This window comes from Mytilus edulis, chromosome 14 (genome assembly GCF_963676685.1).
Source record: "Mytilus edulis chromosome 14, xbMytEdul2.2, whole genome shotgun sequence".
Lineage (NCBI taxonomy): Eukaryota > Metazoa > Mollusca > Bivalvia > Mytilida > Mytilidae > Mytilus > Mytilus edulis.
In genome coordinates, this window is record NC_092357.1 from 32898968 (window position 1) to 32912143 (window position 13176).

General features: G+C 32.1%; 1 protein-coding gene across 1 annotated transcript; it reads left to right on the forward strand.

Moving 5' to 3' along the window:
• Positions 1 to 2509: 2509 nt before the first annotated feature.
• Positions 2510 to 12066, forward strand: LOC139503631 (putative apolipoprotein(a)-like protein 2). Its single transcript, XM_071293448.1, has 5 exons — positions 2510 to 2600; positions 5255 to 5284; positions 7247 to 7462; positions 9135 to 9320; positions 11590 to 12066. The coding sequence occupies exons 3-4, from the start codon at positions 7321 to 7323 to the stop codon at positions 9215 to 9217; spliced, it is 225 nt and encodes a 74-aa protein (XP_071149549.1). The 5' UTR covers positions 2510 to 2600; positions 5255 to 5284; positions 7247 to 7320; the 3' UTR covers positions 9218 to 9320; positions 11590 to 12066.
• Positions 12067 to 13176: the final 1110 nt, after the last annotated feature.

Sequence of the window (13176 nt, forward strand, 5' to 3'; positions counted from 1 at the left end):
TCAGTATCACCGTGATCTAAAAATAAAATCTTGATGGTCTGGATGGGTTTTTTTATTTCAAAATTGTCTAGGTCATTTTTTCTATTCTTTATACTATTGCTCATTATTCTTGATTTTTACATATTTTTTTGTCAATTTTTGTCTATTTTTTTTTCCATTATTTTGCATTCTGAAAAAAACAATCCACGCCCTATCTGATATCTATAACATATCAATAAACCGTATGTGGGCATTCACAATTAAGAATTTGGTAGACGAGGTCAAAATATGAATGTTTTATCATGGTAAGTTATTTAGGTGTTTAGGGGTGACAGAAATTTAAGATAAAGACTTTTTTCTCTCAAAATAGTTGTACCTTTGTGTCCTGAATGATGGATAATGAAGGATATAGGGTTGTGCATCATAGATGGAATGTCAGAACTGACTGATAAATTGAAAATGTCTTTGTATTTCAAGCTGAGATATGAAGTTATTCATCTCTCTCTTCCTCAGAGAAGCCTTTAGTTTTGTCAACTTAATCATTCAAAAGCTTTTGGCAATGATTTTGATGGCTGGTAATTCTGAAGATATTCTTCAATTCGACCCTTTTTCTTTTGCTTTTTTTTACTAAGCCTACCTGAAGGAAATTTTACACATTTACTTCCTTTGAGAAACTGTTGTTATGCAAAAAGTAGTAAACTTAAATATAGAAACTTAAATGCTCTGAATATATTTATTGTTCCAAAGTAGGGCAAACGGACTCGATGAGCAAACAGACACAGGGCGAACATTTTATATTAGGGCGAACAGACCCGATACCGAAATTAACAGGAATAAGGGTGATAAAAGGAGATGGGTTATCTGCACGGGAGAATGTTTAAACAAACGTATTTCATGATGAGCAAGAAATAATTTAATGCATAAAAGCTAAATGCACGATTGAATGTCAAATTAGAGAACACACAAATAGATGCATATCAATTAAAAAAAAACGTTGCACAAAATTTACCCTTGAACATAAATATTTTGCTATCACACAAGCGGCTTGTTTTCGGCGCCAAGGACAGCCAAGTTGCAGGGGGAATCATGAATTGTAAACAAATAAGCTACATAAGGTGAGATTTTGACACAAACTGCAGAGCATTTATATTACATGAATGATTCAAGAAAGCACACAACACTGTCATAAAAATGTCGCAGTCTACAACTCAATATTGTAACGATAAAAATGCATCTATTTTTATTTCGGACGTCAGGGTCACCATTTGGGATTCCCCCTGTTGTATATTTGTAAACATTGCAGACGATAAGTCGCCTTTTGATTAAAATGTGTCATGTGAATTTCGAAATAAAAAGACTGTTTCAAAAGCATTATTACACAATGTTACAGTAATTTGAAAACATTTTAAACATTTTTTACCTTCTGGTCCCTCAATTAAAGTTTCCTGACCACCGGGAATTTCACGGAAAGAGGCAGTGTCCCTCATACAGTTAATAATGTTTTCCTCTGCTTGGGAAGGCTGGGTGGGAGAAGGACCAACACCAGTTTGAGATCTTTCCTTCTGCACCGTGGTGAATTTTTGCTTGGCCCCACGGGTCAGGTTTCTCCAACGTAAGTGACCTCTTTCTCTGTCCTGAGACACACACCCAATGCATTCACTTTACTTGTTATGTCCTGCCATATTTCTTGTTTCTTTGCATTAGTGACCTCTGGGGAATGCTTCCCCTAGAGTAATTCAAGATGGGTTGTAGCCAGCTCACTAATCCAATTGCTCTCAATTGTTGTAAAGTTGAGTTTTCTTTCCCTTGTAGTTTTTGCAGACACATTTGCAGCCATGTTGATTAATACAGGAAGTTAAATTTTTCAAAGCATTGTGGGAATTTTAATTTTTTAATCACATCGTTAAATTTTAACACTGCGTTAACTAACATTGTCGTTAACATTTTTTGAACAACAATATTTAGCGCATTGATTAGTTAGCGACTGCGTTAAGATTTAACGACTCGTTATGCTTAATCATCGTTAAATTCAACGACACTTTTGAACAACTGGGCCCAGAACTAAATTACATCTAAAGAGTACCCGTATTGATTCTAAAACTATTGTATTGCATTTATTTTAATTATTCATGTTTTTATAAGGATGTGTGAAAAAATATCATTTTGCTACAACATAAATATCGCTGCTGTCGTCGGTTCATCATAGAAATATCAAGAGTTCAAAATATAACAGAAAGAAATCAGAAAAATATATGATGAGTTATTACAAATAGTGAACAAAATGGCGATTCCTTATACCATATTGACCACTGTTGGTTCAGTAATTGCAGTTTGTAACATGCTGATGTATTCTGCGGCTATCGAATTGAAACAAAACACATTTTCCGTTGAAAAAGACAAAAGGATCATATCGAATAACAATTCAAGTACTAGTAAGATCTTTTATAACTACAGCGATTTACAGTGCGCAGTGGAATGCGTCAATGATGAAAATTGTCTTGCAGCTAACTATGATAAATTTGCATTGACTTGCCAACTTTGTTTTAATACATCTGAGATTTTTCATTATGCTCTAGAAACAAAATCAGGATGGAATATTTTGCGAAAAGTCAGAAAAAATAGTAAGTATCTTCTATCGATGTTAGGGTTGATCACTTGTTGTGTTGATCACGAGTTTCGACTTTTATGTAATAACAAATTTCGTCCACTATTCGTTTAGCGTACTATGTGAAATTTATTATCAACTGCAACTTTTTTTTTTGTTAAACTTACTTGTACATTGTATGTTCATATTTTTTGTAAATCGGCTGATTATTTTATTAATGTTTGCAGAATTTTGGTTATGTGATCCTAATTTTTGTCACATGCATTCATCATGTATGTTTAAGTTGCTAACTTATTTTTGTTAGTATAATAGATCATCTATAAACAATGTCATACAATCGAGATATTAAGATAGATATAAGACCAAGTGGCTCTTCCATAAATGGATGTACTAAATATAAGTTAGTAATCTTATAGTAGTTTTCAGTTAGTCAGTGTTTTATACTTCACCTACGAGAGTAGAGAGGTATTATGTTTTTCTGGTCTGTGCGTCCATCCGTCTGTTCGTTCGTTCGTCCGTCCGTTCGTCTGCCCGCTTCAGGTGAAGTTTTTGGTCAAGATAGTTTTTTGATGAAGTTGAAGTACAATCAACTTGAAACTTAGTACACATGTTCCCTATGATGTGATCTTTCTAATTCTAATGCCACATAAGAATTTTTATTTAATGGTCCACTGAACATAGACAATGACAGTACAAGTTTAAGGTTAAAGTTTTTGGTCAAGATAGTTTTTTGATGAAGTTGAAGTACAATCAACTTGAAACTTAGTACACATGTTCCCTATGATGTGATCTTTCTAATTCTAATGCCACATAAGAGTTTTTATTTGATGGTCCACTGAACATAGACAATGACAGTACAAGTTTAAGGTTAAAGTTTTTGGTCAAGATAGTTTTTTGATGAAGTTGAAGTACAATCAACTTGAAACTTAGTACACATGTTCCTTATAACATGCTCTGTCTAATTTTAATGCAAAATTAGAAATTTTACCCCGATGTCATGATTCACTAAACTTAGAAAAGGATAGTCCGAGTAGGGCATCTGCGTACATGGACACATTCTTGTTTTTTCAAATCTAATGTTTGATTGTGTAAGTTTTTATGGTCTTTCACCTTTTTGCACTAACAATTAAATTCGGTATTCTTGTTAAACATATTTAATCAATAATAGCAAACTATGTTTACTTTACGAGTGTGCATTACTCTGTTTTAAGGACTCTTTTTAAAGACTGTTATCAATTTATAGTTTCAAGAAACGGAACTAAAAACACAAAACAATATTCCATGATTTTGTGTTTGAGAAAAACAGGCTGTGTAAATATTGTGGGAAATTATACTTTCGATATTCTAATTCATTTAACTCAAAGGGCTAAATAACAGGAATTTTATAAAGTTATAAAAAGAATATACTGACAGATAGTAAAAACACAACACACAATTTTTATATTTTTTTGTTCAACCGAATCATGATTGATCCACAACATCTTCGTGCGTTCATGCTTGCCATGCTTCTATCTGTTTAGAAAATTCAATATTTGTCTTACCTGAGGTTTTTGAACATACACAGCCAAATTTGTAATCTATAAAGGATTTTCTAAAATTTGTTTTCCTCGTGAATTAATTCTTTTAATCCATATTAAAACTTATTTGACGTCACCATATATATTTTATGAGGTGAAAAATGTATGTTATTTTTTGTTATGCCCTATTAGATCGCCGATTGCGTTTCCGTTTGTCTACTTATCAATTCAACAGTTTTGTATTTCTTCAATTTTATAACAAGCTTAATGTAATAAAAGATACAAGGCGTATAGTTTAGTATGTAATACATTCAATTTGTCTACGTTAGGCAGTGCATAACACATATCTTTGGCGGACATAAACCCAATGTTATTAAACCAGGAATAATAACAAGGAATATAAGCACAATCATGGTTATGTATTTTTATACTTGTCAATGTCAATGATAGACCTTGTGTCGAATCTCTCCTTAGTCACAGTAAAAGTCGAGTAAAAAGTTTGAAATTTACTTGATATTCTCCCAATATACAGCAATGAAAAACAAGTTAAAACAAATCTTATATTTCTACATAAGATTTGATACAATATGAAATTTCATGTTTCCCCTTCGATGATATAAACTTCGAATTCGGATATCTATAATCTTGTCATTAGTACCTATGTGCTAATTTTACTTGCTATGAGTATACTGTCAATTATGCATTGGATTAAAATTATGGAATGCAACAAAATAACAGTTAAAAAATTGACAAAAAGTTAGACAAAACTTACACAGATACACCCATCACCTGCTTATTGATAATTTTCATTTATAAAGTCATTTCCTATCTTATTTATCTAGATTAAATTGCATGAATTAACAAAAAACAAGAAGCACTAGTCTTTCAAACGCAGAACACATTGATAGGCTATTGACCCTCTGTAATTGTTATACTTAATTATCTTATCGGTTGTCCAATCTTCATACATGATACCCATATAAAAATGATAAATAAGATTGCAGATCGGCTTACGTATAGAATGATTAGAAATAGTATTTTCATTTCATGCATATTATAATATCGGTTGTGAAATCTCTAAAACTGTTCTACATAAAAATATAATTTACGAAGTTGTAGATCAGCTTACATAAACATAATGTTTCCATTTCAGACATCAAGGAGTTAAAGGCACCAATAGGAGGTAAAATAAATAATGTTATTACATTGATACCAGTGGATCATCGGATTTATCCAATCGAGATAGTTAAATTATCAATTTTAAAGGCCCAGCCTCGGCGAGGACTTTAACAATTTATAATTTAACTATCGAGATTTGATAAATCCGATAATCCACGAGTAACTATTTAAGAATCTGTTTCTCTAATGATTAAACAATACATTTTTTTTTTGTTAATCGAAAATCCCCTTCAAGCCTTTCAAAATCCACGAAGTTGTCAATTTTATTAACATCTGTTTTCATATTTTGATTCTTCCAGTTAGCTAAAGAGGTTATGACCCTTAAAAGCATCCAATAATCTTTTGAGATCACCGGCAACCACACGTTGATTAATTGTTTTAATACAATTGCTTCAGAAAGGGATAATTGTAATAGAATTAGAGAAATATAGATCCTACCGCTGCATCGAGTGTGATACGATATTTATCAAATCGAGACAGTTAAATTTAAAACGCGAGTCTCGCCCAGCGTTTTGAGTATCTAAAATGTAACTGTCGAGAGTGGATAAATATCGTATTACATGAGATCTGGTGGTAGAACCTGTTTCTCTAATGATTTTCAAACAATACGCAGGCAAACTATTCCTTTTTGCGACTGATCTGCAAAAAGATGTGTTCTTTCTATGTGACGTCATCAGGCATGGTCGCCTTTTTTATGCCGTCACATTAGGAACTTCAGAGGAAAATCAGAAAAGTCGACGTCATAATCGGATTTTAACTAATGAAGAACTGAGATCAAACGAACCACACGTTGATTAAATTTGTTTATACAATGGGTGCAGAAAGGGGTAAATTTACGAAGAATTTGAGAAATAATGTTATTACATTGGTTGCAATGATTTATATTGATTTCCCAGTAAAATAAAAACAAATAATTAAAAATGTGAAAAAATGTGGTTATTTTCGCTATGCTCTGACGCCATACAACAATATGCGTTGTCATGACGTTGAATCAATGCAAACATGATTTTGATAACAAGAAAGAAGAAAAATAATGACTATTGATTTTAAAACTTGGGAGGTTCAATAGATTACATGTAGTCAAAGATATGAAGAAAAATAATGGATGCTTTTTTCTAGTTATCAAAGTTTAATTCCCCATTTTCTACATAAGAAAATGTCTGAACCAAGTCAGGAATATGACAGTTGTTATCTATTCGTTTGATGTATTTGAGCTTTTGATTTTTGAACTTTCCGTTTTGAATTTTCCACGGAGTTAAGTATTTTTGTGATATTTACTTTTTTATATTTGCATTTTGATAGTGTTGTCTGATTCCGGATGAAAATTTACAAGAAAGATTAATTATATATAAGGATGCGTTTCTTTGTTTAAGAATAACACTTTTAAAGTCTGTTATGAATTGATATTATGCAGCTAGATATAAATGGGAAAGAAGAAACAATTACAGGCCTGCGTTCTTGTTTTCTATATACAAATGTATAATAAACTGAAAATTTGCAGGGAATTGATAATTACAATCATGAATATTGGTAAAAACAAGTTGTTCCACTTTGCAAATTGTAAATTGATATATGGATGAATTGATTTGCTACAAATTCAAAACATGATGAGTTGAAAGGATATAAATGCGTTTATAAACACATTTTAATAAAACCAGGTTAAATTTTCCATTTTCTCAATAAGAAAACTCCTGAACCAAGTCCGGAATATGACCGTTGTTGTCCATCCCTTTGATGTGTTTGAGCTTTTGATTTTGCCATTTGATTACCGACTTTCCGTATTGTTATTGTTTTACTTTTTACAAAATATATTGAAGCAACAAAAGTCTATTAAAATTTAGAAAGACAGAGTTTTATTTTATGGTAAGACATATTTCTGCTCGCATATTGTATAAATTATTAAGTAAAAGTATTGCTTGTTTGAATGGTCAATGTATCCAATGAATGTTTCCCTAATTTTGCATAGCGGACTGCTATCTGGAAGAAAGCTGGAACTATGATGGAGATGTAAACTATACTAACAGTGAACGAACCTGCCAAATGTGGAATATGCAATCACCACACCCACATCCATATATTTCCATTGATTCGAACTATTGCAGAGATCCCGCCCATTTGTATACTCCATGGTGTTATACAACTGATCAACATTTTCGTTGGGAATTTTGTCCAGTCACAAAATGTAAGTTTTATAAGATAAGTGAATGATTTATCATTCCATATATATTAAGTGCTAATAAAGGTGTTTACACAACAATAAATTGGTTGCCCATTAAGATTAGTCGGTGACTCAACACACGAGTGACTTGTTTTCTCGGTCGGTTTATTTTTTGTATATATCAGTATAGTCTATTATCTGTAAATTTACCAATATGTCCTATTCCATATTGTGTCCAATTTCCGATTGTTTCCTAGCCCGATTGTGTTCTATTGCCGATTGTGTCCTATTCCCGATTGTGTTTTATTCCCGATTGTATCCTATTCCCGAATATGCCCTATTCCCGATTATGTCCTATTCCCAATAGTGTTCTTATACAGGTTGTGTCCTACATATGTTATTCTTGATTGCAATATTTAAAGTGACCTTGCAGGTATCACAATTGTTTCCTTTTTCCGAATATGTCCTATTCCCGATGGTGTTTATTCTCGATTGTGTTCTATTGCCAATTGTTTCCTATTGCCGATTGTGTTCTATTGGCGATTGTATCCTATTCCCGATTATGTTTTATTGCCGATTGATTGCTATTCCCGATTGTTTCCTATTCCCGATTGTTTCCTATTTCCAAATATGTTCTATTCCCTATTGTGTTCTACTTCTGATTGCAATTATTTTTATATGGAGTGACGTTGCAGATGTCAAAGTTGTTTCCTATTCCCGAATAACTCATATTCCCGATTGTGTTCTATTGCCGAGTGTGTCCTACTACCAATTGTGTTTTATTCCCGATTGCAATATTTTCTAAATTGAGTGACATTGCAGGTCTCACAGTTGTTTCCTATTCCCGAATATGTCCTAATCACGATTATGTTCTATTGCCGATTGTGTCCCACTTCCAATTGTGTCTTATTCCTGATTGCGATATTTTCTATATTGAGTGACATTTCAGATTATGAATGCATATCTAAAACGCATTCTATGTTGGAGCACAATATCACGCTCCCTTTGGAATTCATTCCATTCCCTCAGTTCTAAGTTGTTATATCGACCGGTATAAAATTTTTGTCCATCACTAATCTATAGCTTTGCACAATATTCAAACATCGGTAAACTATTCAACCCTTAATTAAACTTGCAAACGTTCTATTGGGGCAGTCAAAATACGATGGCTGTTCAATATTATATGCTATATAGTAACTGACTGAATAATCTTATTAGCCTTTCCTACAACTAAATGAATGGCAATGAACTGCATAAACTGTCGTAACAATCGGCAAACTTCGGATGACTTCTCTTCGTCAAAATGGAGGTACGGAATCGACCGAGTTGTGACGAATGCTGTCATGATATATTATTCAACAATCGGAAATATTATCGGCTCAGTTCGTATTCTATCAGTGTTTTAACATTTATTCGTATTTTTTAATTATTTATCATCGATATTTAAGGGTGAAAATGCAGAGGGTCACAAGTTAAAGAAGATTATATAACCCGTCCATAATACATGTATTCAAATGATGTGTTGATGGACTTAATAGTACGGGTATTGAAAGTGTTATAGAAATTGTTGTTTATCTTTGTTGTTTTCTTTTGATCATTGTATTAATTGTCTTCTAGCAATTTCCCCTTCCAACAGATAAATGAATAATAATTACAATCATCTTTTTATGACATGGCTATCTTTACTGTATTTCAGGTGACACGTGTCAACAGGTTGAAAACATACCCATTGGATTGACTGTCATTTATAACATGTCATATGGACTTTTAGGAGCTTGATACAGCTGTAAATTGTTAACCGCTGATGTGTCGTCAGATCATTGCCCTAGCAGCATTTGTCAATCGGATGGAACCTGGTCAGATTTCAGTATGTCATGTGGTGGTATGTTTTATTTTGTTTACATATTTTAAGTCTTTAACTATTTTGCATTAATTTTCATATCTGTGAAACACTCGGTAAAGATTGGTTGAAAATGGTTTTTTTTCTCAATAGTTTTGCAATATTCAAAACAAGTTAAGACAAAGTCTATACAAATAAACGTATTTTGGGATAACGATCCTGCACAAACGGACTAAAAATGTTGAAAAAATGTGCAGTTAGATCTTAAATGTAAAAAAGGAACAACATGAATATAGAATAGGGAGTATGGATATGATATGATATGATAACAAATGGGACAACCACATGTATTAAACATAGATTTCAACAATGAGAAAAACAATAACGCATAGAAAACTATATATACAAGGCATTGACATGGCAATATATTAACAATACAATCAAGGAAACCAGCCGCCTGATTTATGTACAAAAGAAAAACAATTAATAATAAGCAACTAACGATAACCTCCGAACTATATGCTCCTGGCTTTGTACAACCATATACAGGATTTGGCGGGGTTAAACACATTAGCAGGCGTCCAACCCACCCCTTACCTGAGACCGTGTTGAAGTTGCACATTATAAGAACTATTAAAATCAATAGAAAACCATACACTCAAGAAAAAATATCAATCAGTACACATACAATTTACAATATAAATATACCTTACAGATACACATGGGAAATCTAAATTTTTAAAGTACAGAACAATCGAATTCGTAAAAGTAGAAATAAATATAATAAAAAACACTCATTGGAAATTTTTAATTGATGAAGGTAAGAACACATCTCATTTTAAAAATAAATCCAACTTAGATACACTATACAATAGACTGGAGCGATTTTTTTTTATCGAAATACCTGATAAACATATGATTGACTGATTACAGTGAATGATATTTACAATAAAAGAAATATTCTAATAAATGGGTTACAAATAAGAATTATTTATACTTAAAAAAAATTAAAAATAAATGAGATTTGCAAAATTCATTGAAACGGTGTATGCAACATATGTATTAGTGATTGAAGTTTACGCACATGTCATCAGTACTGCTAGATTCAAGAGAGGGAGTCAAGGGACTACACATTTGATTGGAAAATTATATCGTTTGTTATCATAATTCAATGTTATGGAATAACGTCATTTTTTAATAATCCTGGATCCGTGCCTGTGCAATCAGTGTCGGATTCCGGAGGATAAATGGGATTGGTAGTGCTATGGCGAGGGTGTGCCCTTCGATTGGAATATAATATTATTTGTTATCATTCATCACTTTTGCTCCTGTTGTTCCTTTGTTTTCGTCTTAAAGTTGATGTGTTTTCCTTGGTTTTTCTTTGATACCCTGATTTATTTTATATCAATCAATTCAGTACCCATGAACACCGGTTTACTACTGTTTCCTGTATTTAACGAACTACGCTCCTTTGAATAATCTTCGATCCAGCCCTGTCTCGTTCGCGCAGTTAAAAGTGGAAGGGAGGGGTATGTCGATGTCGAAACCATAAATAGAACATTTTATTCTCATAATAAACTGTTATTGAATAATGCCCCCTTTTAAAATTGCTGGATATGCCCCTAAGTCATGATTTTGACATGATGATTATAACTTATATCAGTTGTTGAAAGGCACTCTCATAAACTTTATTCACTGCTTAGAATTACGACGCTTTAGATAATCCTGAATCGTCCATTTAACATGGCATATGGTTCATTGATGTAAACTTGAACAGTTGTTGAATGAAACGCACATACCCTAAGGTATGAAATCAGTGAGAGGGTTCGAGGTCATACTGGTGCACCATTTGAGATCATCGTATTAAAGTAGATTAACTGTAAAAAGAACACACAAGGAACATCAACTTACGCCACGTAAAACCGAACAGTTCGACGGAAAGACAACGTTTAGAATCCAGCGCATTTATTTACATATACATTGTTATCAATAATTTCGAAAGTAGTAATTCATTATTATATATTATTGATATAAGAAATTAGAGGTACTGAGGTATACAGTAAAAAACTATGTACAGGAAACAAAACATAACATGCATAAATAATGTATTTTTTAGACGCGATAAAAACCCGCCTGTATCTCATACCTATACCACCAATAAATAAAAACAGTACACATTAAATTCCTATTTTATTCATAAATTAGTTGTCGATTTATTATCATTCTTCATTTAAAATTCATAACAAATACAGTAAAAATGTATTTCAGGATTTGCACACTATATACACTGTTATGAAATTGTCTTTTATAGTAGATGATTGTTACAACAATAGTTCTACCTATAGAGGTAAAGTCAGCTGCAGTGCTCTTGGGATAACCTGTAAGCGTTGGGATACAGTCAATACACAGGACCTCCCATCAGATCCAGCTGATCACGTGACTAATTACTGCAGAGATCCTAAAGGTAAAGGGACGCCTTACTGTTATAAAGGAACAAATGATGGGGAGTGGGATTACTGTCATGTGACCAAATGTTGAATGTGAATCCTCGAATCAAACTGTTTTAAAGAATACATACAGCCATACGGTGGCGTGTAGAAAACGCAAATCATGTCACATGATAAAACCTTTATAACGAAATGTGTTTTTTTTTATTATATATAAATGGTTTAAATCGAAAATTATTAAATATATGTGGAATCTGGATGAGGGGTCCTTCATTTTTGTATTCTTCCATTTACAATTTTTCTCTATCCTTTATAAAGTATGTCCGTTCCTTCCTAATCTTTATGTTTCAAAATCCAATATTCTCTATTCTATTTTGTTAATACATTTTCTCTATTCTTGTTTTGATCTTTTTCTCCATTCATTTTTTGTTTGGCCCTTAATCTATACATTTAACTATCATTCTATCTTCTGTAAACTCTATCTTCACCATTATTTTATGAGAAAATATACAATAAGCCTGAATATCTCTATGTAATGATCATTTAGTGATGAACACTATCAAAATATATGATGTGGTATCTACCTATATATCAATACTAGATTGTTAAAAGCATATCAAACGTATTAAATGTACTGTTGTTGAAATGTTCAGGGATTCTTTTCTCATTTTATCTTACAGTTTTCTGCAAAATTTTCAAAAGCCATTGTCAAGTGTTGTTTTTCACATTTAACCTTTCAAGCAATTGTGCTCCCTCATTTGGGGATGTTTAAATTGTTTCTTATTTTGTACATTGTATACTATGAAGACATATTAATGGTATCATCCAAAAAACATTTTACAGTCAAACACTAACACCTGACTTTCACAAAATCAACCCAAATCAGCCAAATAAATAAAAACAATTAATAACAAACATCACTTGGTCTAGGAAAAAGCCTGACAGATATACCGACAAACAATAAGATGGAATCAAAATAGTTGTACTTGCCCAAAAAATTCTAAGCTGGTACTATTAATGTTTAACGAAAATACTATAAACTATAGTAATTATTAATGTATTCCATTTCAAAGTTGTTTTTATTTCTTTTTATTATTGTATGTGATTGCATTTACATTCCCTATGTATATTTTAAAATTGTTTGTATGCACATTGAACGACAATTCTATGTGACGTAAATTTTCTGACGTCAGACACACAAATCAATGATTGTGTTTGTAGATAGATGTTTTTGTGTTCTGTTAAATTGTTTTTTTTTTTAAATTGTTATACGATGATGACTGATGTACCCATATTCATATTTTATTTATTGTGTCTGTTTAGTTATTGCATCAATGTAAATATTACGAAATTTGACGAGACTGTCATCAAAGTGAGAGGGTTGGCGCTATAAAACCAGGTTTAATCCATCATTTTCTACATTTGAAAGTGCCTGTACCAACTCAGGATTA